Here is a 26,714-nt window from a genome sequence, read left to right as displayed (position 1 = left end):
GCAGTCTCAGCTGAGATTCGTTTATTAATACCACAAGAGGGTTTTCGCATTATATCCTATCCGTATCCATGAATAGTAGAAAATTACATAAGTACAAGATATCGCATGTACGCGGAGGTCCGTGTTGTCGACATAAATTCAATTCAAGAATTAAATTATTAATCGAATTATTTTATTTTTGTAATTCAAAAAATATTTTTATTCGTCAAAAACACTGCTATTTACCGCACTCGTCAAAGAGCCTGCCGCTGATTGAATTATTTTAATTATTATTATTATGTAAGTATTCAAGAACTGAATTACTACTTATAATATTAATTAACATTGTAATTCAACTATGTTACCCGTCATTTTACGTAACACGATACGATTTATATTCTCTTTGATTATTTATGCACATACTTTATGCTCGGATCAGATGTAGTCATAGATTTATTATATTTTTTTTATCCATTGATGTAGTGGAAAAACACCCTAACTTTTAAAAATAAAAAAGTCTAATTCAAACTATTTTAAAATAATACACCAATGGCAACAAAAAACTATTTAATTTTGTTTGGTTACTAAGCAACGCATGCAAGTCGCAACCAGAGAAGAATTTTTCAATTTATTTTGCTATTTTATATAATTTTACAATGCCGAAAGCTCCACCTACTAAGGACCCGCATGAAGACATAAAATACCACATCATACGCAGAGGGAGCGAACCAGGGTGCTACCAGTTACACAAGTAAGTACTATCCCACGGAATATGGGTAGTTTTCCTAGGTCAAAAAACATAAAGACAGATCTAAAGTTAACTTATTTATGTATTTTAATAAAGAAAAATGTAATAAACGTTTTTTCTGTGACACGCTTTTCTAAATTGCATAGTCATTTCGTGTTTTGACATTTCGTAAAAAGTAACTGATTTGACCAAAGACTAGGCTGCATGGGCTAAGTTCCCTTTGCCTGCCCGAATGGGCAAATAAAAAAAAACTGATTTGACTAGTTGGAAACTACCCTATTCTATATATTCTATTGTCACGTACCCTCATGGACCGTGTTGCTTATGCCATTTCCACTTTCCAGGCCCAAAGAATGTCGGCTGCGATTCCCGCTGAGCAACAAGCCGATCCACAAGTGCTCGCTGCCCCCGGTAGAAGTTATCCAGGTAAAATTAAAATTAATTTATTCGACACCCACCCACAACACCATCCACCACTCACCATCATCCACCTCACAACCCACACAGTAGAAGAGAAGCACAAAAAAAACGTGAATTTTGCGACGGAAAATTCCACTTGTCATTAACTCAGAACCATGAGCCGTAGTAGCCCAGTTGGTAGAACGCTTGCCTCTCACTTTGAGGTCGTAGGTTCGAATCCAGCACAGGCCTGAACCAATGATTGTCAGAATTGTTTTCGAATTCTGTTTGGATCATAAATTATTATCACGTGCTCAGCGCTGAAGGAAAACATCATGAGGAAAGCCACATTCCCGAGAAATGCATTTTCGGAGGTAAGTACCTATGTGACCTAAACTGTATCGGGCTGGTTGTACCTTCGCGGGTTGAGAGGTAAGACAGGCAGTCGCTTCTGTAAAAAAACCGGACCTGTCAAATCTTCAGGTTAGGTAAGCGGACCTTGTGAAAAACGGGATAATGCTAGAGAGATGATGATTAACTCAGAACCATGAGCTGAATAAGCCCCCTCAGTGTGCATTACTGTGTTACTAACACACTATATAAAAGTACATTATGCGGGCGTCGCATCTCCAACGCGTCTGAGTTCCGTCGCTTCTGTTTTTCTTGCGCTTAACAGACAATCCCCATAAATGTTTGTATGTTTGACAGGTGCCACAGCCGGGCCTCGGGTTCAGGAAGCTCGTTGTGCCCAAGAAGACCCCTAACTTGTACCCCGCCGTCATGCCCAAGACCGAGTATGAGCGGTTGAAGAAACAGGCCAAGGTGAGTACGCTACCAATAGGCTAATTTCCAACTAGTCAAATCAGTTACTTTTTACTAAACGACAAACCAGGAAATTGTATGAAAAAGCACACTGAGACGTTATAGTAAAACGTGATGAAATGTCGGACTTATTATCACGTCTTTCTTCTATTTAATGAAATAGAAAAATATTTTTAAATTCGTTCAAATCCGAGGCCGAATAAATGTCGACAGCCAACTTTGCATGACGGGAAATATTATGGGGTTTAACTGTACCTGTGTGTTTATTTTATGCATCATCATTATTTTATGCACCATACTCTTGTCATATATTTGGAGCATTGCACTCTATGGAAGTGAAACGTGGACTATGACACAGAGAGACAGAGAGAGATTGGAAGCGTTTGAGATGTGGTGTTGGCGAAGGATGGAGGGTATAAGCTGGACTGAAATGGTGTCAAATGAAAAAGTGCTGGAAAGAGTTGAAGAAAAGAGAACCATATTGAAGACTATAGAGAACCGGAGAGGAAATATGATTGGCCACCTGATACGACACGATTCATTTATAACAAACATTATAGAAGGAAAAATTGAAGGGAAGAGAGGAAGGGGTAGACCTAGGATAACATTTATGAAACAAATAAAAGAGAAGGTGCAGGTCGTGTCGTATCGGGAGGTGAAGGTTTTGGCGGGAAGAAGAGAGGAATGGCGGTTACTCCACCGACAAGAGCGCAGCTCTTAAATAGAGAGAGACTCTTGTCGATGTAGCATTCTTTCTTGTTAGGGAAAAATAGGGCAGTGGTTTCCCTCTTGCCTTCGCCCCGAAAGGCTCTCTGACGCGAGTGTGATGGCGCCCATAGTAGCCTATTTCAAAGCCGCGCTAGGACTCTCCTTTGCCTCTGAATAGTACTGAGAGTTATTGCTGCCCTACTATTCCTCTTCGCCTCTACTATTATTCTATAACCTAACCTAAAAACTTAAGTAAACAAGAACAAAATTTTAATAACAGATAGTGACAAGCGAAGAAATGATCAAAGCGATGCACGAGCAAGAAGCGGCGATACAGAAGGCGGCCAAAGAGTCTGAGGAACGGAAGGAGTTGCTCAAACAGAAGCTTCAAGAACAGCCAGGGGCGGAGGCCGCCACTGGGACCGCGGACCCCGAACTGGAAGGCCCTGACCAAGCTGCCTACACACTTACACGTGCTGAGAGTAAGTAACCTGGACTAGGTATCTCGCTCTAGCAAATGATGATTCTGAGTGACAGAATAGGATCTTCGACTTAGTAAGTATGGCAGCTCAATACTAGCTCAGCACCAGAGTTGACATAAGTGTTATTTTATTCCAATTCAAAATATCTTTATTTAGTATGTAACATATTTTATTACACTTTGAATCGTCAGTTATTACATAACGAACATATCATCCGCCTAAAACTACTGCAGCTCACAACCTGTATAGCCGGGAAAAGCTGCAAGAAAAACCTCGGCACAGGGCCCTAGACGTTCTTTTAAAACACACGAGAGAAGTTGTTTTCTAAAACTGTAAATTCTCCCTCAGTGATGAAAGCCGACAACATGCAAGGGCCACGGCTGTGCAACGGGATCATCCTAGCATCAAAGTGCCACGCCATACGCGACGCGCAGATCGTCGAGAAGGAACTCATCAAGAAGGAGCTGGAAGAAGAAACCAGACGGTTTGTTGTAGCATGTTGAGGATGTCACCATTTTGTCTTTTCCTACAAACGCTGCTTAACGGACCATATACCGAAGGCTCGACCGAAACCCTCCTATAACTACATACTCAATTCATCAGACCAGCTTTAATGTGTGCTGTGTGACCAGACCTTCAAGTCGAAGTTCGGTTTCACCAGCCTCATCAGAGACCACCATAACAACGACCCAGGATAGATATTTAGGAGTCGCCATCGCCGGATACGGTTTGCACGACATCATGATGATGATGACTTAACGGACCGTTTTGACGTTTCCAAAAATGTGTATTCAAATTCCCCTTCCAACTCGCAACGCAAAATTGACACACGCCCTCGAAATCAGTGTTGCCCTCTGGGTAAATTTTCACTGAACCCTGGCCTTTTTTGGTGAACTGCGGCACCCATATACCTTTATGTTTTCCAACTACTTAAATATTAATGTTAATGTGTGTATATTTTAATGTTGTAAATGTATATGTGTGTCGTAGATTTTACCTAAATAAACTTTATTATTATTATTATTATTACACGCTAATGATTTGTATGCATCAATGTCATATTTCCACTTGACTTCGTTTCTGTTCGTCTAAGCATGGGTTCTCATCGCGAACATTAGGAAACATTGTTCAAAAAAAATTCAATAGATGACGCTAATAGTACCGATTTGTAATTAAAGTTTCTTTAAAAGCCAATAATCGATAACTAGGCACTAAAATTATGTTTTATAATTTAAAAGTTATACTCCAACCAAAAGTTAATCAAAGATATTGGCATTTAATGGAGATTTTTATATTTTTAAATTTAGTGGTTACTCTAGCGGATTTACGTCGGAACTACGTCGAGTATGGAGCTTGTTGAGGGGTTGAACGATCTAGTTTTAATCAACGCCATCTATAACTGTGTGTAAGAAGGTCGCTTAAAGTTGCGCCATCTATCGTTAATTATTGCAACATCGATCTAGCTTTGCCACAGATAATAAAATATTACGTTTTTAAAAGTTTGTGTTTATTTGCAAAATACATTTTTATTGAATTTATTAAATGTTTAGTTGTAATTCCGTTGTAATAATTATGGGAGATACAATATCAAATTTTAAAAATAATATAACTACCTATAGATATCATTAGAAACTAAATTTTAGAACAAAAAAAACGCAACTTTCAAATAACGTATAGTACCTACCTACCTTTGAAAATGTTTTTAATGTTTGTTTTCGTTCGTTTGAATTCCGAGTCGAACGCGCCTTCTACGTTTTGTGTATTGTGATTTACAAACTGACCCTGGACTGAAATCGGACTTTGATTTGGCTTCATGAAACCTGCTTTCACGTAGCGACACAGGAACAGTGGTTATAAAAAATGCCTGCAGACAATTGTTCTTATTATAATTGTACAAATTCTTCGGAACAGAAGTCAATGTTCCGTTTTCCGTGGAATGACGTCAACCGCCTAAAAGTATGGCTTGAGAATTGCGGTAAGTAGTTAAACGTTTACTTTTATTTATTTTTAATATTAAACTGCAAAAAGTTATCAAACAAACAATTTGAAAGAATCAATGACAATCAAGACTGGAATAAAATAAAAAGAAATACCTACTTAACATGGTGGTAAAGTTATTGCCACTCCCCCTATTTGCTAGACTATTATTTTGATAATCGGTTTATCATTTGTCACCATTTAGTTTACCATAATTAATGTAATACTTAAAATCAAGCTGAGATCAACAGTTTAGAGCAGTAGAACAGTTTTTTCTGTCTGAAGAACATAATATAATTAGGTATTGTGCTCAATGTCAATTTGGAATTATTAAATTAACTTTTGTACAATTGGGTAATTTAGCATGGCATATAGATATACTAATCAAACTTGAAAATCTTAATTAGTGATTTTTAACATATTCTTACTGGGAACTCAGGGCCTCCAGATTCTGAACCAATTGCTGTAACTACTAAAGCACGAATAGTCAAAAACTTGTAAAGTACCTACTATATGCCAATACTGTATGTGATGCATTTATATTTCCAAGTGAACTGTGGAATAAAACGGACAAAAGTTAAAAAAAGTCAATCAAGTACATAATTATTTCTGAATTTTGGACTGTTTTATTGAACAGTTTATAGACCAGGGCGGTTAAAATACCCACATTGAAGCAATTCATCTAAGTAAGCAATATTGCAGTTTCACATTTGTGCATATAAAAGTAAGTGTGCGATGCAAACAAATGTCAAATAGCAATATTGCTTTCTTAGATGAATTGCTTTGATGTAGCCATTTTGACCCCCCAGATATCTACTTACACATTTACTTTTAATTTAAGTTGAAAATAAATAAAAATAAAACATTAATTTATTTCTTCTTATACAGTCTTAATAGATACCTAAGATAAATTACTATCTACCAAACCTACAGTTTTATACCAATTTCACACATCGGGACTGTGTACAGAAGCCAGGAACCCAAATGAGGTATACCTAGTATCTTGGTCTCGCTCACGCCTGACTACCTTTCAGCAGGTACCAATCTATACATACATTATGTATAGGTAGGTACCTACAAGAACTTAATAAGACATGTCAAAAGTTGCTGTATTAGTGGATTCTGCCTCTGTGTATTATTGATTAGAACATTAGGCTTATGATCTGGAGGTCCGGATACTGTTCCTGATATTATCAAAATTACTTTGTGAGATTATTCATCACAAATCAAATATTTTTAATGATCACAAACAGTTAGAACATACAAAAATTTATGCAACATACCTACTACAGTACAAATGGGAGGCCTGTTTAAGCAATTTCTTCCAGGCAACCACTACCAAGATCCAACCATTAATCTTTGTTTAGTTATGACAATGCGGACTAAGTCACTTATTTGTCCGAAAAAGTAAGAGTAAGCTTTGCTTCAGAAATTATATAGTTGGTCCGGGCTACCACCAAAACGATTACCTCCTGTTATTTGAGGGTAGAGGGTAGAGATGATCCAGCAGTGGAACATCTATAGGCTATTTATGTTTTATTGAACATTATATTCTTTTCTTGTAGGTAATATGAACATTGCCCACTTGCCTGCAGAAAATTTGCGGTCAAGGTATTTATGCATTGACCATTTCAATATCAAGTATGTACGAAATGAGACTGGTCATAGAAAAAGACTCCAGAGAAGTGCAGTTCCAGAACCATATCAGACTCAAGACCTTCAAAATCGCTCAAGCACTTCCTCACCAGGTAAGCACAATTAATTTGTCAAGTTATTACCTACAATTGGGTAGGTAGGTACTTACCTACCACCGAATTAATACAAATACAATCACATTTTTATTGTAGTTTAGGTACCTATTGCTTGAATATCTACATAATATTGGGTTTTAGTATAGTGATAGTGAGTTATTACGTGAATGATACCTACCGACCTTGAGTTTTTTGAAATGTTAGGTACCTAGCTAATTACAACTTACCTACTACTTAGATGTAGACAAGTTAATGTAGGTACCTACCTACCTAGTTAAATGTTTAAAGTAGGGGATAGGTTGTTTGTATGAAGTGTCCGGGCTGTGATGATAGTTAGGTTCGATAGGTGCCTATAGACGTCTCGATTCCGAACCATTTTCAGTAACTAAACTATAATAAAGCCGTATTAACATAAATTGTAGGGTTTAAAATAATTAAAGACGTAAAATATTATGAAAACAGAAATTTACGACTTTATTGTACCTATACCAAGATACCTACCTACTATCTATAATACCTACTTAATACCCTAATAGGTAAGTTAGGTAGCTATAGGTAGAAAAAGTAGCTTTTCGCTTTCAACTTTACGCAGACGGCGATTGTCGTAGATGCGTAGGTAATGTAACCTACCATAACGTAACCATTTGTTTAAGTCTGAAGAGGTAACAAACATATAGGCAGATTTACCTACATACCTACTACGCATCGCATCGCATCGGACCTATCATTTGCGTTTGCGCGACTCAGCCAGTAGGTAGGTACCTGCCTACCTACAATCGTAATAACACGTGACCTCGCGCAACGCAACAAGCCAGAATGGATCTTATCTTTATAATGACATAAAGTCTATAGTTGCTCGACACACGTAATTGAGACGTAGTACTACTAAAGCACGAATAGTCAAAAACTTGTAAAGTACCTACTATATGCCAATACTGTATGTGATGCATTTATATTTCCAAGTGAACTGTGGAATAAAACGGACAAAAGTTAAAAAAAGTCAATCAAGTACATAATTATTTCTGAATTTTGGACTGTTTTATTGAACAGTTTATAGACCAGGGCGGTTAAAATACCCACATTGAAGCAATTCATCTAAGTAAGCAATATTGCAGTTTCACATTTGTGCATATAAAAGTAAGTGTGCGATGCAAACAAATGTCAAATAGCAATATTGCTTTCTTAGATGAATTGCTTTGATGTAGCCATTTTGACCCCCCAGATATCTACTTACACATTTACTTTTAATTTAAGTTGAAAATAAATAAAAATAAAACATTAATTTATTTCTTCTTATACAGTCTTAATAGATACCTAAGATAAATTACTATCTACCAAACCTACAGTTTTATACCAATTTCACACATCGGGACTGTGTACAGAAGCCAGGAACCCAAATGAGGTATACCTAGTATCTTGGTCTCGCTCACGCCTGACTACCTTTCAGCAGGTACCAATCTATACATACATTATGTATAGGTAGGTACCTACAAGAACTTAATAAGACATGTCAAAAGTTGCTGTATTAGTGGATTCTGCCTCTGTGTATTATTGATTAGAACATTAGGCTTATGATCTGGAGGTCCGGATACTGTTCCTGATATTATCAAAATTACTTTGTGAGATTATTCATCACAAATCAAATATTTTTAATGATCACAAACAGTTAGAACATACAAAAATTTATGCAACATACCTACTACAGTACAAATGGGAGGCCTGTTTAAGCAATTTCTTCCAGGCAACCACTACCAAGATCCAACCATTAATCTTTGTTTAGTTATGACAATGCGGACTAAGTCACTTATTTGTCCGAAAAAGTAAGAGTAAGCTTTGCTTCAGAAATTATATAGTTGGTCCGGGCTACCACCAAAACGATTACCTCCTGTTATTTGAGGGTAGAGGGTAGAGATGATCCAGCAGTGGAACATCTATAGGCTATTTATGTTTTATTGAACATTATATTCTTTTCTTGTAGGTAATATGAACATTGCCCACTTGCCTGCAGAAAATTTGCGGTCAAGGTATTTATGCATTGACCATTTCAATATCAAGTATGTACGAAATGAGACTGGTCATAGAAAAAGACTCCAGAGAAGTGCAGTTCCAGAACCATATCAGACTCAAGACCTTCAAAATCGCTCAAGCACTTCCTCACCAGGTAAGCACAATTAATTTGTCAAGTTATTACCTACAATTGGGTAGGTAGGTACTTACCTACCACCGAATTAATACAAATACAATCACATTTTTATTGTAGTTTAGGTACCTATTGCTTGAATATCTACATAATATTGGGTTTTAGTATAGTGATAGTGAGTTATTACGTGAATGATACCTACCGACCTTGAGTTTTTTGAAATGTTAGGTACCTAGCTAATTACAACTTACCTACTACTTAGATGTAGACAAGTTAATGTAGGTACCTACCTACCTAGTTAAATGTTTAAAGTAGGGGATAGGTTGTTTGTATGAAGTGTCCGGGCTGTGATGATAGTTAGGTTCGATAGGTGCCTATAGACGTCTCGATTCCGAACCATTTTCAGTAACTAAACTATAATAAAGCCGTATTAACATAAATTGTAGGGTTTAAAATAATTAAAGACGTAAAATATTATGAAAACAGAAATTTACGACTTTATTGTACCTATACCAAGATACCTACCTACTATCTATAATACCTACTTAATACCCTAATAGGTAAGTTAGGTAGCTATAGGTAGAAAAAGTAGCTTTTCGCTTTCAACTTTACGCAGACGGCGATTGTCGTAGATGCGTAGGTAATGTAACCTACCATAACGTAACCATTTGTTTAAGTCTGAAGAGGTAACAAACATATAGGCAGATTTACCTACATACCTACTACGCATCGCATCGCATCGGACCTATCATTTGCGTTTGCGCGACTCAGCCAGTAGGTAGGTACCTGCCTACCTACAATCGTAATAACACGTGACCTCGCGCAACGCAACAAGCCAGAATGGATCTTATCTTTATAATGACATAAAGTCTATAGTTGCTCGACACACGTAATTGAGACGTAGTTGTTTACAATCTTGTACAAAACAGTGCACCGCGCTTACAGGGCTTATAGGTATATATTATAGCGGTTATTAAACTACCCAAACGCGATGCGTCGAGATTACTCGAGATCGCGGGCTCGGGCATCGAGATCGGGCAGTGTTATAATAAATAGTTCATTGGTGGGCGACCCACGATTTCGTCATACATTTTATAGGTAGGTAGGTAGGTAGGTTACATTGGTACACACGATGACCTGACGCATCGTGTGTGGCAGATGAATCGAGTTAATGTAGGTAATAAAGCCTTATCATTCCACTTACTTAAGTAGGTAGGTACCTACTATGTTTGTGGCTCTTTAACGCAAAACCTATACCGCAGCGTAGCCAGACGAGATAAAAAACGTAAACAAACGGACCATTAATGAGTTACATTGCGATAACCAGGGATTATAATCTCTGTCCTTATCACTCGTACGCGCAGTTATGGCGTCAGTTAATCAACGACAGCTGTCGTTGTGTTTCGTGGTAGGTACAGGAAAGCAATCGGTACCGCAGCTGTCAACATTTGGACCGCCATTTTATGAACAAGTTCATTTCTATTTTCTGTTTGGATTGCGTTCGAAGTGATACATATTTTTTCGTCCCCGTATTTACCTACTTAGATTTTTGTTCTTATTATTCCGTTTCTGTTACTTTTAATTTTGATTTTTGCTAGTATTGTGAGTAGTTGTTGATTTAAACACAGTATTGACAACATGATTGATAATACGATAGATAGTTTTATCATAAACACAGCTGACTCGGACTCTTCCGACGAATCATCTTTATCTCGTACAGACGACAGCGATTAAAATTCGAACTCTATGATAATTTATTCAAATATAAATGTTTTGAACCTCTGAAACTTTGTTTACATTCTATATCTCGTCTGGTTGCTTTTAACACGTCAGTAATCTAATCATTATTTTTATTTAATTTAATTTTAAGTTATATCTGTCAATATTATTTTTTATTCTATCTGTCATTATAATAATATTATAAAACAAAGCTCCCACGCCATTCGCTCGTCTGTTTGTTGGCGGCTAACTCAAAAGAAAAAAAATAATATTGACAGATATAACTTAAAATAAAGTTAGATGTGTTTACAGGAATTAGCACCAATGTCATGACTTATAAGAAGTGTTATATATTTTTTTCTTTGAGCTTCTATATTTGCAACTTTTTACCACGCACTTCGCATGTTGCCAGTTCGGCGCCTAATCGCGCACCGCGGAGAAATACTGTCACTCACGTCGCTATATTAACAGTAACTTTGCGTCCCACTTTTTGAGCGCTGATGTTCAATCTATGTCCGAATAAAATCAAGACTAGTGGGAGCTTTCATCGAAAAAGCTGCCTAATGGTTTTGAGATATAACAAAACAATGTATTGTGGAATTTTATAAGTACCTAACTATGTCTATCTTTTAGGAATCACTTATCATACACATTTTATTTAATATTTATAAAATGGCTACGTTAATACGTTAGTTACCTACCTACTTTAATGAATGTTATAATTGCCCTTTTCTTCCTTTATGTTAGGTATGTTACCTCCAACAACTTTGGTTTACATTCACCTTTTGGGGCCTTTGGCGACTCAATCATAACCCTGACACTAGGGTTGATTAGGCTGGTATTCCACCCACGACAAGAAAATAAGATTCACGACATTATTTACTTAATACAATTTTTCTTTTTAGGTTCATCAGGTACTTTTTAAGTACTGACACCGAAAAAGGTGTACAAAAATAAACGGCTTCGCGACTGCGAACTTGAAGAGCTCGTGGAGCCGCCAGCAGTAGCATACCAGTGTAACACGCCGAAGAGAAGACGGTTGTCAATTACTGAAGACACGTCAAAATGCAAAGTATTAAAAAAGAAATTAGTATTGTATCTAACAAAAACAAAATGTAACACCTTTTGAATTAAAGAAGTAGTTTAATTGAATATTTATTGTATTTTCATTCTAGTCATTAAAAAAAATCCAACTTCATTAAATTTGATAATTTTAATAATCAGGTAGGTATCTTAATTATCATAAACTAATACTATTTGTATATAATATATTTGTTGTAATGAACAATTAATTATTTATAGTTACTTTAAATGATACCTATCTATGTAATGGAAAGGGGATAGTAAAATAAAAAAGACACATTTCTATTGTTTAGTTATTTATTCAAAACCATACAAAAACTCAGTTGAATCAGAAAGGCTGGATCAGTGTTTTTCCCAGGAAAACCTAGGTAACTATTTGGTACTCAACTAAAACTCATTTAAACAGGCACATTATTGCCAGATTCACATTCGGCTGTTTGCACATCCTTTCCTTTACTACTTGGGCCACATTATCTTTCCACTTATATTATCTTGACTCAACCAGGGTACTCGCTACATTATGTTACCTACAAATGAAAATATAATAGTTATTAAAAGAGCACATTAATTTTGATCGGCAATGATATTCAGAACAAAACATTTCTACCACCCATCAGGTATTATAGGCATTAGTTTATCTATGTATCACATAAACATAAACAGCCTATATACGTCCCACTGCTGGGCACAGGCCTCCCCTCAATCAACCGGAGGGGGTATGGAGCATACTCCACCACGCTGCTCCAATGCGGGTTGGTGGAGGTGTTTTTACGGCTAATAGCCGGGACCAACGGCTTAACGTGCCCTCCGAAGCACGGAATCATCTTACTTTTTCGGACAATCAGGTGATTCAAGCCTGAAAAGTCCTTACCAAACAAAGGACAGTCTCACAAAGTGATTTCGACAATGTCCCCATCGGGAATCAAACCCGGACCTCCAGATCGTGAGCCTAACGCTTTAACCACTAGACCACGGAGGCTGTTACGTTGTGCTGTTGTGTTGTGTGTGTGTGTTGTGTTGTGTTATGTATCACAGATAATATAATAACATAACATAAGCAAGATCTTGCATCCCATTGAGGTAGTCAAAGTAACATTCATCACAAGATGAACTGAGCACACGCACCTCACAAGCTTTCTGTTGGGCTAATGATAGGCCGTATCGCTACCTATAATGGTCGAGCCAACTGTGCTAGATGTGAACTGTTTAAAATAAATTAATGCAAGTCCGGTACCAGGGTTTGAACTGGTGTTCATCGTTTGAGATGCAAACAAGTGTACCATTATGACCTATTTTATATTAGAGTAATAGTGACTATATAATAATAGTAGGTATATTGCAATGTATATACACCTTGTGTGCCAAAACTCTGCTCTGTCCGCCCTGAGAAGGAGACTTAAGGAGAGTAAGTGTGAGTTAATACTCTCTTATACCAATGAGTAGATTGGTGGAATGGAGTAGTAATAGTAGGTTCTATTTTTTACATTTAGACACATGGATGACCTATTACGCATGTAATCCGATGAGTTTGAAATTTATCTACCTTATTGAACATTTAGATATTCGAGCTCAAAGAAATGGGTTAATGGGATAATAATTTAAGCATACATACCTGGCATAGTGCGATTCTCATTTATGCAGAACAGAAGTCAAGATTAAGTTTTCACTATAATACCTACAACTCCAAAGAAAATATTTTTCTTTGAAAAGTAGTGTGGCTTTCATGAGGTAGACTTTTATCATATTCATCACTTGGTCATGGTCAGAAAATTGTTGATATGTGGTTCTAATAGCCTTTGCATGTCATTCTTCACAATGGTTATCATCGTCTTTAGAGATCTGAAATAAGTTACAGGCTTAAATTCACAACACGCTCACTGCCTAACTAGACTTATTTAACTTTTTTCAACAAACAGTATATTATGATTTGTACCATAGATAGGTGACAGCTACACAAAAAAAGTATCTACTACATACATACTTATACTCACGCCTGTAATCCCGATTAGGCTGGGCAGAGCCACGATTAAGCAGAGACTAATTTGGAAGCACTTTATACAAAGTCCTCAGGTGCTTAACCGGTGGTCCAATGTAATGATTCATCATGCTAGAAAAGACTTGTCTTTTATAAAGGTTCTCCTCAGTCGGTTTTACGAAACGCCCGGGATGATAAGGGACGATTGCGTTCTAGGTAGGACCTTAGCTATGTTTTTAATTAAGTATCTTCCAGTTTTAGTAACTAATTAGATACTTACAGGAGTTGGAGATATATTTTTGCCAATACAAAATGAAGACCACCAAACATCAGAAATAATCGTATGTCAACTAACAACTGTCACCTTGACAATGTCACAGATCATTGTCACAGATTATAATACTAACATGTCAACGTTGAGAAAAAAAAATCCGTTTGCGCCATCTATTATCTTAATTTTACTCTAACTCTAAGTAATATATTGTGCTTGCAATGACTTGCACTCAGTAAGCTGAAATTTCACTAGATGTCGCTCGATTCGTTCGATCCCATCAATAAATGACCACTAGATGCCGCTAAAAAAAGGGCGTTTTAGCGGCATCTAGTGGTCATTAATTAGAACTAAAAATAGCCCGAAGAATTGCCCGAGTTAGAACGGCACAGTTTCGTTGTATGACGTGAGGCATCTGTACGTTAGTATTATATGATCTGTGGTCTAAGTCTACGATAAAGCGCCGTGCATCTGGCTAAGTCTTCAGGAGTATGATATGATGATGGTATTTTCCGTTGGTCTCACAGGAAGAACGATGAGGTGTGGGTACTTAGTTCATCTTGCGATGGAAGTACTTCTGGTTATGTTATGTGTATTCTTTCCATCAGCTTGGACGCAATAATGGAAGAGAACCGCCAAGCGGCGGTGGCGCGGGCCGAAGCCGAAGAAGAACGGCGCTTCCAGCTGCGGCTGCAGAACCTGGCGGCACTCAAGGAGCAAATCAGCGCGCACATGACTGCCAAGGTAATACCTTCCACCTTTTACATCCACTAAAGCAACGCCTTTGGCCCTCTGTATCTGTCGTGGTAACATTTGAGTCACCAAAATGAGACCTTCGACTTATAGGTATTCTATATCACACCCCAGACACTTCATACAAAACACCTCGTTTTACACTGACACTAGATATTGACGTTATCATACATGCGCATCTGTGTGTGTGACGTCGGCTTGACGAGAGCTACCAGATCTAATCCCGTCGGAATCAAAAAAATCGTGAATAAGTTTCTCTTTTGACTTTTCTTTAAGCACACAAGCATCTGTGCTCTTCTTACCACTTATCTAGCCTGAAGTGTCCCACTGCTGGGTAAAGGAAAATTTCTTCCACGATTCTCTCTCCAGTGCTTCCTTCGACCAGCCAGAAAAGCATCCAAGTCGCCGCGCCGTCTCCGCCTGCGTCTGTCTCTACTCGGAGACAATTCTGTGGTGATCTTAGCTCACGTTAGGCATCTGACAGATCACCCAAGGGGGTCCAAGGGGGCAGGTTACCCCAATCCCACTTCAACTTCGCGCCTGCGTGAATCACGTCCACAATTTGAGTCTTAGAACGCAGCATGGTGTTTCTGACGCGATCAGTCTGACACCCAACATGCTGCGCTCCATTGCTCGCTGGCAGTCCTGCATCTGTGCTATAAAAATAAATTAATGTTTTATCCCAGATAATGGAAGCAGAACGCATCGAGGAGGAGAGCATCCGCGTGAACCAGGCCAACATAGCGATGCAGATCGACGAGGCGCAGAAACTGAAGGAGAAGCATGCCCGCCAGCTCAAGCTCAAGGAGATACTCGACCAAGGTAATCAAAATCACTTTGGTGCTGGAAACGAACGCGACTGTGTAGAACTACTGCGACTGTGTAGTAGAGTCTGGACTTTTATTAAGTACATTGTTTTAAGTTTACGCGGTTATTATCATAATTAAAACACATAATAACGGGTTCAATCGGGGTCCAATCTCATCAGTCATCCCGTGATCATGGTACTTGCAACAGTGTCGAAATATCGGGAGTCTCATATCCCTGATTTAAACGCGGTAAGAACCGAAAATAATCAATGTTATTTTAAATTGTTACTTAGCTGACTGACTTGACTTTTTGATAAATTGACTGACTTCTTAGGATCATATGTTCGAATCTCGCCTCGGGCTCTTAAACCACTGAATTTAACTTTATGAGTTTGAATATTTGTGCCCAGTTAATAGCAATACGCCCCCTGTTACATGGAACTTAAACATAGCTTAGGAGTGGGTGTATTTTTAGTATACTGCCTACAGCGCCTCATCCGCCTCAAACTACTGCAGCTTCACACAACCCGAGGAAAAGTAGCTGCTAGAAAAACCTCGGCACAGGGCCCTTGAACGTTCTTAAAAAAACATTGAATACAATATCAAAGTGACAGTCTCAACGTGATTTCGACAATAAACCTGGACCTCCGTCACACATATTTCCAGGTTTTTTTTTACGCCACTTACTGTAGATTTACCGCAAATGGCATTAACTACTTGGCCGGCACATTTCCAGGCAATGCAGAGTTGTTGTACTACAAGCAGCTCCAGAACGAGGAGGATCGTATAATGAACCTGAGGATCGACAACTTCCTCAAAGCCAAGCAGGAGAGGGACTCCAAGAACAAGGCCGAAGCAGACGCCATCAAGGCCGCCAAGCAGAAGGGGATCGACCACATTGCCAAGGCTCAGAAGGTATGGATCAGTCACAGTGAAATGACATTCACATTGACCATGTTACGAAAAATTTGACTCCAAAGGGAGCGAGCTTTCACCATTTAGTTTTTGCTTCTTGTGTACTTTATTTGCCTTTAAAAAGGTTACATAATTAGGTACATGTGTACCATACTTTTCTTTCTTAGTGAATTCCTGCTCCGTGGTTAAGGCCTTAAAGAAAATTCTATTGTGATTTCGCCATGTCGATGTTGTTTTAGATTGACATGACTTAACTGACAGACTTGACATTTTTGATTAAGGCGATTCTCACGTTCATGCGGATGCATTTTCTGTGTGTTAGACCGTGCGTGTTTTCTATACAAACGGAGATACTTACAAGCAACGGAAGAACACGCATCCACGCGCTACGCTGCATCATGCGAGGTAGTGTGAGAATCGCCTAATTGATTAGACTTTTATTCGAAAAACGGGAGACGTCTTAGGGTTCTTATAGACGTATGCAAGTTATGAACGGCAGAGGCTACTTCAGCCGTCGCCACCTGTCGACGGCTGCCGCCGAGAGTTGACAGGCGACAACTCTTGCGGACGAAACACGCCGCAAGTGCAAACGTCGCCACCTGTCGGCGGCAGCCGTCGACGCATTGACTGCTGCCGCCGACAGGTGGCGACGGCTGAAGTAGCCTCTGCCGTTCACAACTTGCAGTTCGTCTTTAAGAACCCTAAGACGTCTCCCGTTTTCCGAATAAAAGTCAAATCAATTAGGCGATTCTCACACTGCCCCGCATGATTCACAACATGCAGTTCGTCTGTAAGAACCCTTAGGGTCACGTGTTCGAACCCTGCCTCGGACTCTAAGCCACCTATCCTGATCCAGGCGGAACAAGAGCTGAAAGAAGAATTGGAGCGCATACGCAACCTGAAGATACAAGAGGACGTGGAGCGGGACTACCGGCGCAAGGAGAGGGACCTGGCCATCAAGAGGAACAAGGACATGAAGGCACTGCACGAGGCTAGAGTCCAACAGGTGAGCGACTCTTGAAGGTTATTGAGGACACATGAGTAAGTCGACATGACGTCACATTTAATTTAAAATAAAGAGAAATTAAAATCGAAAAAATGGAAAAAATCAGACTCGGACAGGACTTGAACCCGCAGGGGGTTTTTTTGACGTGACTTATTGTAGAATTGCCGCAGATGGCATTAACTACTTGGCCGGACAAATGGGGAGCGCTGAAGGCACTCACCCGGTACAACGTTTAAGACAACAGGCCTGAGGGTGCCCAGTTGGGCGCGAACCTCGGCTCAGGGCGTCGTCTGAGAGGAAAAATATTTGAAAGAATGAATCGACCCTAGTGGGTCGATAGCGATAAGCGCTGAATGAGGGAAATCGTCGACCACGTCGGCGGGGTCGGTATCGGGGTCCTGAAGTGTTTGGTGTAGCGCCGCGCCGCGCCGCCGGTTAAAAAGGCCCTTAAAATTGCCGCCGGTTAAAATTGCTTTGAGCAATTTGCGCATGTAAAAGTAAGTGCGCAATGCACACAAATGTCAAATAGCAATATTGGTTTTTAGATGAATTGCTTTGATATGGCCTTTTTAACCCCCCAGTTCTTGTCAAGCCGAGACGAGCGTGTTACCCGTTACACCACCGGATCCTCTTCCTGTCCATGCGAAATTCTTCGATCTATGTACCGTCGTGAAGCCGGAACCTGCTCGACTTAATGACAAGATATATCAATTCAATAATTTCGCATGGACAGGAGGAGTACCCGGTGGTGTAATGGTTAACACTCTCGTCCCGGCTTGACAAGAGCTGCGGGTTCAAGTCCCGTCCGAGTCAGATTTTTTCGATTAAATTTTGTCTATGTGAGTTTCCCTAAGCACGAGTACAAAGTAAACAAAAATCCTTTAATCTTGTCGTGTTTAATGGAAAACTAATGTTGTTCAACATTTTCAGATCAACGATATCCATCGCCTGATCGCGCGGGAAATCGCCAAGGACGAGCAGAGCTTCAACAACGCGGCGCGACAGAATGAGGAGTTCTTGCGCAGGGAGAAGGAGGTCTGTATGGTTGCCTTATAGCATCTCCATAAACAGCCTATATACGTCCCACTGCTGGGCACTGGCCTCCCCTCAATCAACCGGAGGGGGTATGGAGCATACTCCACCACGCTGCATCACTGCGGGTTGGTGAAGGTGTTTTTCCGGCTAATAGCCGGGACCAACGGCTTAACGTGCCCGCCGAAGCACGGAATCATCTTACTTTTTCGGACAATCAGGTGATTCAGGCCTGAAAAGTCCTTACCAAACAAAGGACAGTCTCACAAAGTGATTTCGACAATATCCCCATCGGGAATCGAACCTAGACCTCCAGATTGTGGGCCTATCCACTAGACCACGGAGGCCTTATAGCATATAATATAATAAGGAATAATAATACTACGTATAGAACGGCTACACTCCGCTCCCTGTTGTTTATTGAGAATGTTAACAAAATAGTAATATGTATAACTACTAGCGCCATCTAGTGTGGAACTGCGCTGTACAAAAGTATGTGTGTTTATATTTTTAAAAATAAAAGTCAGTCGTATGAAAGTTACCATCTTGTTTTATTAGGTTATGGGCCCAGTCCCATTTTTTCGTTAGTTATTCGGAGTATAAACGTAGAATCAGTGTGTGTAAGTGTTTAAAAATGTCGGCTAATTACTGTGCAAATGTGCCAAAGTTAAAAGGGCGAGAAAACTTCGACGATTGGGCGTTCGCTGTTGAAAATTATATGATCTTGGAAGGCGTAAATTTAAACGACGATGTCGTCCTATCAGAAATCGAAGACAAGAAAGCCAGAGCGAAGATGATTATGACTATAGATCCATCTCTTTACACTCATATCAAGAATGAACCAAAAGTTCGAGATTTGTGGAGCAAATTGAAATCGCTGTTTGACGATTCAGGTTTTACGCGTAAGATCAGCCTACTAAGAAGCTTGATATCTATTCGCTTAGAAACCTGTGACTCCATGACTAGTTACGTGTCCCAGCTCGTAGAAACCGCACAGAAACTAAAGGGTACTGGTTTCGAAATAAATGATGAGTGGATTGGCTCGCTGTTACTGGCAGGACTTCCTGAAAAATTTAGTCCCATGATAATGGCTATTGAACATTCGGGCATAAAAATTAGTGCCGATGGTATAAAAACGAAATTACTAGATATGAGTTCGGAATTTGAGGTTAAATCGGAAAGTGCATTTATTGCCCAGAAGCGCGGGAAAACAAATCCGCATAGCAATAACGGAACGCAACCAACTGTCAGTGGTGTCAGTAATAACGTCAATAACCTCAAATTGTCACAAAAAGTAATTCGTTGTTACAAATGTAAGAATATTGGACATTATAAGAACCAATGTCCTTCCATCCAAAAAACAAAAATTAATGCTTTTAGTGCAGTTTTCTTAACAAAGGAATTCAGTCAGAACGACTGGTATGTGGATTCCGGTGCGAGTACTCATTTAGTGTCAGACGAAAAAATGTTATCAAACATTTCGTATAAGCCGATAACTAAGGAAATTATAGTGGCAAACCAAACAAGTGTACAAGTTCTATGCTCTGGAGATTTACGACTAACTACGTGTGTTAAGAATACAGAGTATAAAATAGAAGTAAACAATGTTTTGTGCGTACCGAAACTAACCACGAATTTGCTGTCAGTGAGCAGAATTATTGCAAATGGAAACAGAGTAATCTTCAACAAAAGAGGATGTTACATTTACAATGCTCAGAATGAATGCATTGGTGAAGCCAGTTTGGAGAATAATGTGTACAGATTAAACATTGGGAAGTCTCAGCAAGTCTTGGCAGCCGCAGTACAGACTTCATGTACAACTTGGCATAGGCGACTAGGTCATATAAATGGCAATGACCTTAACAAGATGAAACAAGGAGCAGTTGAAGGCGTGACATACCAGGAAAAGAGTGATACCAGTAAGTTAAATTGTGTTGTGTGTTGCGAGGGGAAGCAAACAAGGCTGCCATTCCCTGTCAGTTCAAGCAAAACAAACAATGTACTGGAATTGGTCCACACTGATCTATGCGGGCCAATGGAAAACAAATCACTTGGTATGGCCAGATATTACCTGTTATTCGTTGATGACTATAGCCGGATGTGTTTTGTCTATTTTCTAAAAAGCAAAGATGAAACCTTTAAGTACTTCAAAGAATTTAAGCAGTTAGTAGAAAACCAGCAGTCCAGAAGAATCAAAGCACTTCGGTCAGATAATGGTGGAGAGTTTTGTTCTACAGAAATGGAGAATTATTTGAAGAAGAATGGCATTATTCATCAGAAAAGTACAGCTTACACACCTGAACAAAACGGGCTGTGTGAGCGATACAACAGGTCAATTGTAGAAAAGGCTAGATGTCTCCTGTTTGATGCTCAGTTTGATAAACAGTTATGGGCAGAAGCTGTAAATACAGCAGTTTACTTAAAAAATAGATCTCCAGTATCCACTCTAGACAAGAGTACTACCCCTCATGAGATATGGACAGGCAGGAAACCGAATGTAACACATTTGCGAGTGTATGGTAGCCCAGTTATGGTTCATGTACCCAAAGAGCGACGAAGAAAGTGGGATAAGAAGGCTCACAAAATGTATCTGGCTGGATACTCAGATAACATCAAAGGTTATCGTCTGTATGATCCAGAGAGACGAGAAATAACCATCGCCAGAGATGTTGTAGTCATGGAAAATATCAAGAGTGACAGTTGTACAACAAATATAATGATAGAAGAGAAACAACCACTTGAAAGCTCAGAAAAGGAAGAGACAGAAGAGGAAAATACAAGAGATCTAGATGAGACCGAGCAGACAGAGAAGAATGATGATCATACATATGTTGATAGTGGATCTTTAAGTGACTCAGAAGAAGAGTTTCACGATTTATTAACAACAGACGAAATCGAGCTAATTCCTCAAAATGTCATTCAGCCAGAAAAACGTGTTCGTCGAAAACCTGATTATTATGGTTATTCAAACATGTGTGTTGAAGATTTGACAGGCGAGGATATCACTCTAAATGATGCCATGAATGGTCCTGAGAAAGAACAGTGGAAGAAGGCAATGGAGAATGAGATGCAATCCTTCAGTGAAAATGATACATGGGAGTTAGTGGACAGACCAAGTGTAGGTACAGTGGTAAAAAACAAGTGGGTTTTTAAAAAGAAGTTTAATAGTGAAGGTGAAGTGCGTTATAGAGCAAGACTTGTAGCAAAAGGTTTTACACAAATAAAAGGAATTGACTTTAATGAAACTTTTTCACCTGTGTTACGGTATTCCACATTGAGACTGTTATTTGCCTTAAGTGTACAACTTGATCTAAAAATGAATCATTTAGATGTCCCTACTGCTTTCCTAAATGGTCATATAAATGAATGTGTATATATTGAAGTACCAGAAAATTCAAATTTTACTGATTGTGAAAACAAAGTCCTAAAGTTAAAAAGAGCCATTTATGGTTTGAAACAGTCTGCCAGAGCTTGGTATACAAGAGTGGAAAAAAGTTTGTTAAGATTAGGCTATTTAAAGTCAAACAATGAACCATGTCTTTTCACAAAATGTTTTGATAACGTAAAAGTGTTTGTAGCATTGTTTGTAGATGACTTCTTTGTATTTTACAACTGTGAAACTAATTACAAACATTTAAAGGATGTATTAGAATGTGAATTTAAAATAAAAGATTTAGGACAGATAACACAATGTCTTGGTATGAATATTAAAGTTAAAAAAGATTATATAACTGTTGATCAAGAGCAATTTGTAAACAATATATTGCATAGATTCAATATGAGTAGCTGTAAAACTTCAGATACCCCTATGGAAACAAACCTAAAGTTAGAAAAAGATAATAATAACCAGTGTAAGGATGAATATCCATATCAAAGATTGATAGGGTGTTTAATGTATTTATCTGTTCTTACGCGACCTGATATTTCATTCAGTGTTAGCTTCTTGAGTCAATATAATACATGTTTTAATGAAACTCACTGGAAACATTTGAAAAGGTTATTAAGATACTTAAAGAAAACCAAAAACTATGGTCTTGTTTTTAAAAAGGATGACTGTAATTTACATGGCTTTGTTGATGCCGACTGGGCGTCATGTACTTTAGATAGAAGGTCATATACTGGGTATAATTTTATGTTATCAGGATGTGTAATCAGTTATGAATCTAGAAAGCAAAGAACAGTAGCTTTATCGAGTACGGAGGCCGAGTATATGGCCCTATCCGAAGCATGTAAGGAAGCCATTTATATAAAAAATTTAATGAACGAAATGTGTGTATTGGATAGCAGCATACCAATAAGTTTGTATAGTGATAACCAAAGTTCTTTAAAGTTATCTGTGAACCCAGTGTTTCATAAACGTACTAAACATATTGATGTCCGCCATCATTTTGTTAGAGAATGTGTAGAAAACAATAAGGTTAAAGTTGAGTATGTACCAACTTCCGACATGCCTGCAGACTTACTAACAAAAAGCTTATGTGCTCAAAAGCACTGGAAATTTTTAAAATTATTCGGCATTTCGGAAGTATAGTTATTTTGTTATGAGAGGGTGTTGTTTATTGAGAATGTTAACAAAATAGTAATATGTATAACTACTAGCGCCATCTAGTGTGGAACTGCGCTGTACAAAAGTATGTGTGTTTATATTTTTAAAAATAAAAGTCAGTCGTATGAAAGTTACCATCTTGTTTTATTACCAGCGACTGTGCTAGGTTTACCTCAATGTTCCAATTTTCAATGTTCAATTTTCTGTTCCATACTTTTGTGACGGAAAATTCCACTTGATATCAACTCAAAATGGTGTAAATCTTCCCCCTCACTATTTGTTACGATGTCACTAACATCCTGTGTGTAGGGAATTTGGTCCCAATAGATCTAGCTTGGTCGCAGTGGCCATTCGGGCTTCATCGTTTGGCGGCGTGGGTGTGCCGCCGCCAAAGGATGTTTTCGGGGTACCGAACTGAGCATAGTACCCCGCTAGCCACAAGTTGGTAGTGTGGCTAGGGATCGACGATCCGACAGTGTTGTGTTGGAAGTTGTATAATGCTCCTTGCTGTGTAAACTTCGCTAACGCGTTTCACGACTGCTTGAAGACTGCATTATTGAATGTGGCGCCATCTGTTGTATGTGAGCGGAACTAGGTGGCCAACTAGTTGGGTCCGCCACAATCGGTTGGAGCCCTCTCTAATACAAATAATAATGAAATGTTCCAGTTGGATAATAAACGCAAAGCCCGCATCGAGCACCATCGCCAAGAGATCATGAAGCAGATCAATGACAAGGAACGGGCCAGGTAACCATGCAATACAAAATTCATTATTTCACTCAAAACAAATAATGCCCCCGATTCCTGCAGACACCTAATTTTATTTTAAGTTATACCCGTCCTTTTCTTATCCACCCAAAAGGATAGGGACGGCAGATTGACAACTTCATTTTAAAATGATAGAATAAGCCGGGTGAATTCTATACCACCTCGCTGTTATGCAACCCGTTTCACGTGTGCTGTCAACTTAATTCTGTCGGGTTATTGGCCAATATAAAATTTTGAGAGGGTTTTTTTCTGCCTATAATTGACGTGTGTTATATAAAATTTTATGCCTGATTACCAGCCCCTTTTCTATTTGATAGATAAGAAAATAACGGATATAACTTAAAATAAAATTAGATGGTGTGTACGGGAATTAGCACCATTAACATAAATAATTACGATCTGGGGCGTTAAAAAGACCACATTGAATCAATTCATCTAAAGAAGCAATATTGCAATTTGATATTTGCTCATATAAAAGTACCTAAGTGCGCAATGCAAATAACTGTCTCTCTCTTTATTTAAGAGCTGCGCTCTTGTCGGTGGAGTAATCGCCTCCATTTTCATTACTCCATAGATAGGGCGTGTAGAACGGTTGCCCCAATCGCCTTCCGTTCCGCAGTACACCGACCAATTTCTCAATCGGTTATGTTCTAGCTAGAGCCCTACCAGAATCCATTTCCTCGGCCTCCAACCAGCACTGATACCGCTGCTGCGGCATCAGGGCATCAGGGGTGCCAATCTACCAAATAAATGTCAAATAGCAATATTGTTTTTTTTTAGATGAATCGCTTCGATATGGCCTTTTTATCCAGTCAGCCAGGCGGCCTTACCATTACCATGTGTTTTACCAATTCTCCTATTTACAAGTGGACTGTGTAATGTTCCAGGGCGGAGTTGCGAGCGAAGGTCCGCAACGAAGGTGTGGCCATCAGACTCGAGCAGCAGCAGCAGGACAAGTACGAGAATATGGTCATCAAGCAGAAGGTATTCAAATTCAAAAATATCTTTATTCAGTTTACTTAGGTTTTTATTAATAAACTAATCTCAGCTGACACTGCCCTCAAGATCATTCTCAAGTCCCTGTTTTTATATGAGAACTATCACATTGACGTGATCTTGAGGGCAGTCTCGAAGCTGAGATTAGTTTATTAATACCACCCCTAGTTACAGTTTGAAAGACAGGAAAGTTTATTCAGTACAACAAACAAGTAACAATTATAAATAAGGCCCTAGCTCCTAAACTAGTATAACCAGTTTTACTGGTAAACTGTATTATACTAGTTTTTATTATATTAATAATTATTATTTATTTTATTTAATCTCCTTCTATCGTGTGAGCTTGTGAGGTGAATTATCAACCTCACCAACCCTGGTGTCAGGGTTACTATTGAGCCGCCAAAGGCTCACATGGCTCATGTAACGACTACTTGCTTAAATCAGAAAGTAGTAACCGGGACCAACGGCTTAACGTGCCTTCCGAAGCACGGATCATCTTACTTTTTGGACAGTCAGGTGATCAGCCAGTAATGTCCTAACCAAACTAGTGATTTTTGTGATATGTCCCCACCGGGGTTCGAACCCGGGACCTCCGGATCGTGAGCCCAACGCTCAAACCACTGGACCACGGAGGCCGTTATTAAGATTTTATTTAATAACCGACAGCTTATAAAACAGAACATTTAACAAAGTATTTAACAAATCAACTAAGCTACTTAAAGGTTACCCTAGATAAGTTATGCAGAAAGAAGGTACATTGTCATTATGAGCCGACTTATGCAAACCCGCGCCGCGTTTTGCTTACGTAAAGTACGTAATTTTAAAGGAAACAGTTTTTATATAATGATAATTAATTATAGACTGAAAGTTGTGTCGGTGTGAGTTTTGCGGTGAGTGTGTATGTATTGTATTGTATGTTTGTAGGTGGCGTTGATGCGACAACAGAAGATCCCAGAGAAGTATGTGACGGAGGTAGAGCAGTCGCTGTACAAACATGGATACAAGTAGTACTAGCGCACCGTAAGTTAGACGTAAGGGTGGCGTAGGCGCAGCGGGAGTGGTCACCGGGGACAGTGGCGGCCGTAGGGAGGTGCGAGGAGTGTTTCCGCACCTGGCGCCGAAATGGGTGCGGGGGGGCTGCCAATATCAACCAAGACTGGTTCACCCTGGCCGCAAGCTAACTTCATCGGGTTAGATTGATTCATTGGGAATTCCAACCATAATGGAGGAAATAAAGAACCATAAAGTCAAATACCGAGGGAGACTGGAGAACCATGTCAATCCACTTGCTACTCAACTCCTGCATGTTGGTAACAACAGCAGCAGACTCAAGAGAAAGAACATTCTTTTAACATAAGAGGACAGAAACGGGTGCCATGTAATCACAGGATTGTAAACGCCCACATATCCACACCTTAAAACACCTGCTTATGGTCGAACGACCGATCGCAAGTAGAACGAAATTGGAAAAAAAAGATAGCTCATACCGGGTAACATTTTTTACTTTACGGGGCTGAGGGGTGCCACTTTAAAGTCTAGCACCACCCAAATATTTTGCTAGGGCCGCCACTGACCGGGGAACCTTTAGGGTTGAATTCTAGAATTGGGTAGTTTCCTAGTTCAAAGATAAATTATGAAATTCTGATTGCTAAATAAAGACAGATCTAAAAGTGACATAAAACGTTTTCTTTTTTGTATATTACATAGAAAAATATAATAAGTGCGACATATTGTCACGTTTTTCTATGACGTCACAGGTTACTTTTTCATACAAATTCCATTGACGTCGAGTAAAAAGTAACTGATTTGACTAGTTGGAACAGTAGCGCCTAGTG

General features: G+C 39.0%; 1 protein-coding gene and 1 long non-coding RNA gene across 2 annotated transcripts; one reads left to right on the top strand and one right to left on the bottom strand.

The window, feature by feature from the left end:
* The first annotated feature begins 635 nt into the window (after positions 1–635).
* Positions 636–25,955, top strand: LOC126376758 (cilia- and flagella-associated protein 45). The gene is made up of 13 exons (XM_050024328.1): positions 636–730; positions 1,072–1,153; positions 1,835–1,948; positions 2,937–3,138; positions 3,487–3,622; positions 14,663–14,798; positions 15,494–15,629; positions 16,353–16,531; positions 17,388–17,537; positions 18,468–18,572; positions 23,783–23,862; positions 24,771–24,867; positions 25,804–25,955. Exons 1-13 carry the CDS (start codon positions 636–638, stop codon positions 25,885–25,887), a joined length of 1,596 nt encoding a protein of 531 aa, XP_049880285.1. The 3' UTR covers positions 25,888–25,955.
* LOC126376766 (uncharacterized) lies at positions 12,072–14,314 on the bottom strand. The gene is made up of 3 exons (XR_007567746.1): positions 14,064–14,314; positions 13,421–13,647; positions 12,072–12,335 (listed from the first exon to the last, which is right to left on the bottom strand). It is a non-coding gene; the product is annotated as an uncharacterized LOC126376766 (long non-coding RNA).
* Positions 25,956–26,714: the final 759 nt, after the last annotated feature.

Source organism: Pectinophora gossypiella, chromosome 21 (assembly GCF_024362695.1).
Source record: "Pectinophora gossypiella chromosome 21, ilPecGoss1.1, whole genome shotgun sequence".
NCBI classification, from domain to species: domain Eukaryota; kingdom Metazoa; phylum Arthropoda; class Insecta; order Lepidoptera; family Gelechiidae; genus Pectinophora; species Pectinophora gossypiella.
The sequence above is the reverse complement of the archived record's forward strand: the minus strand, read 5'-3'. Positions and strand labels throughout refer to the sequence as shown.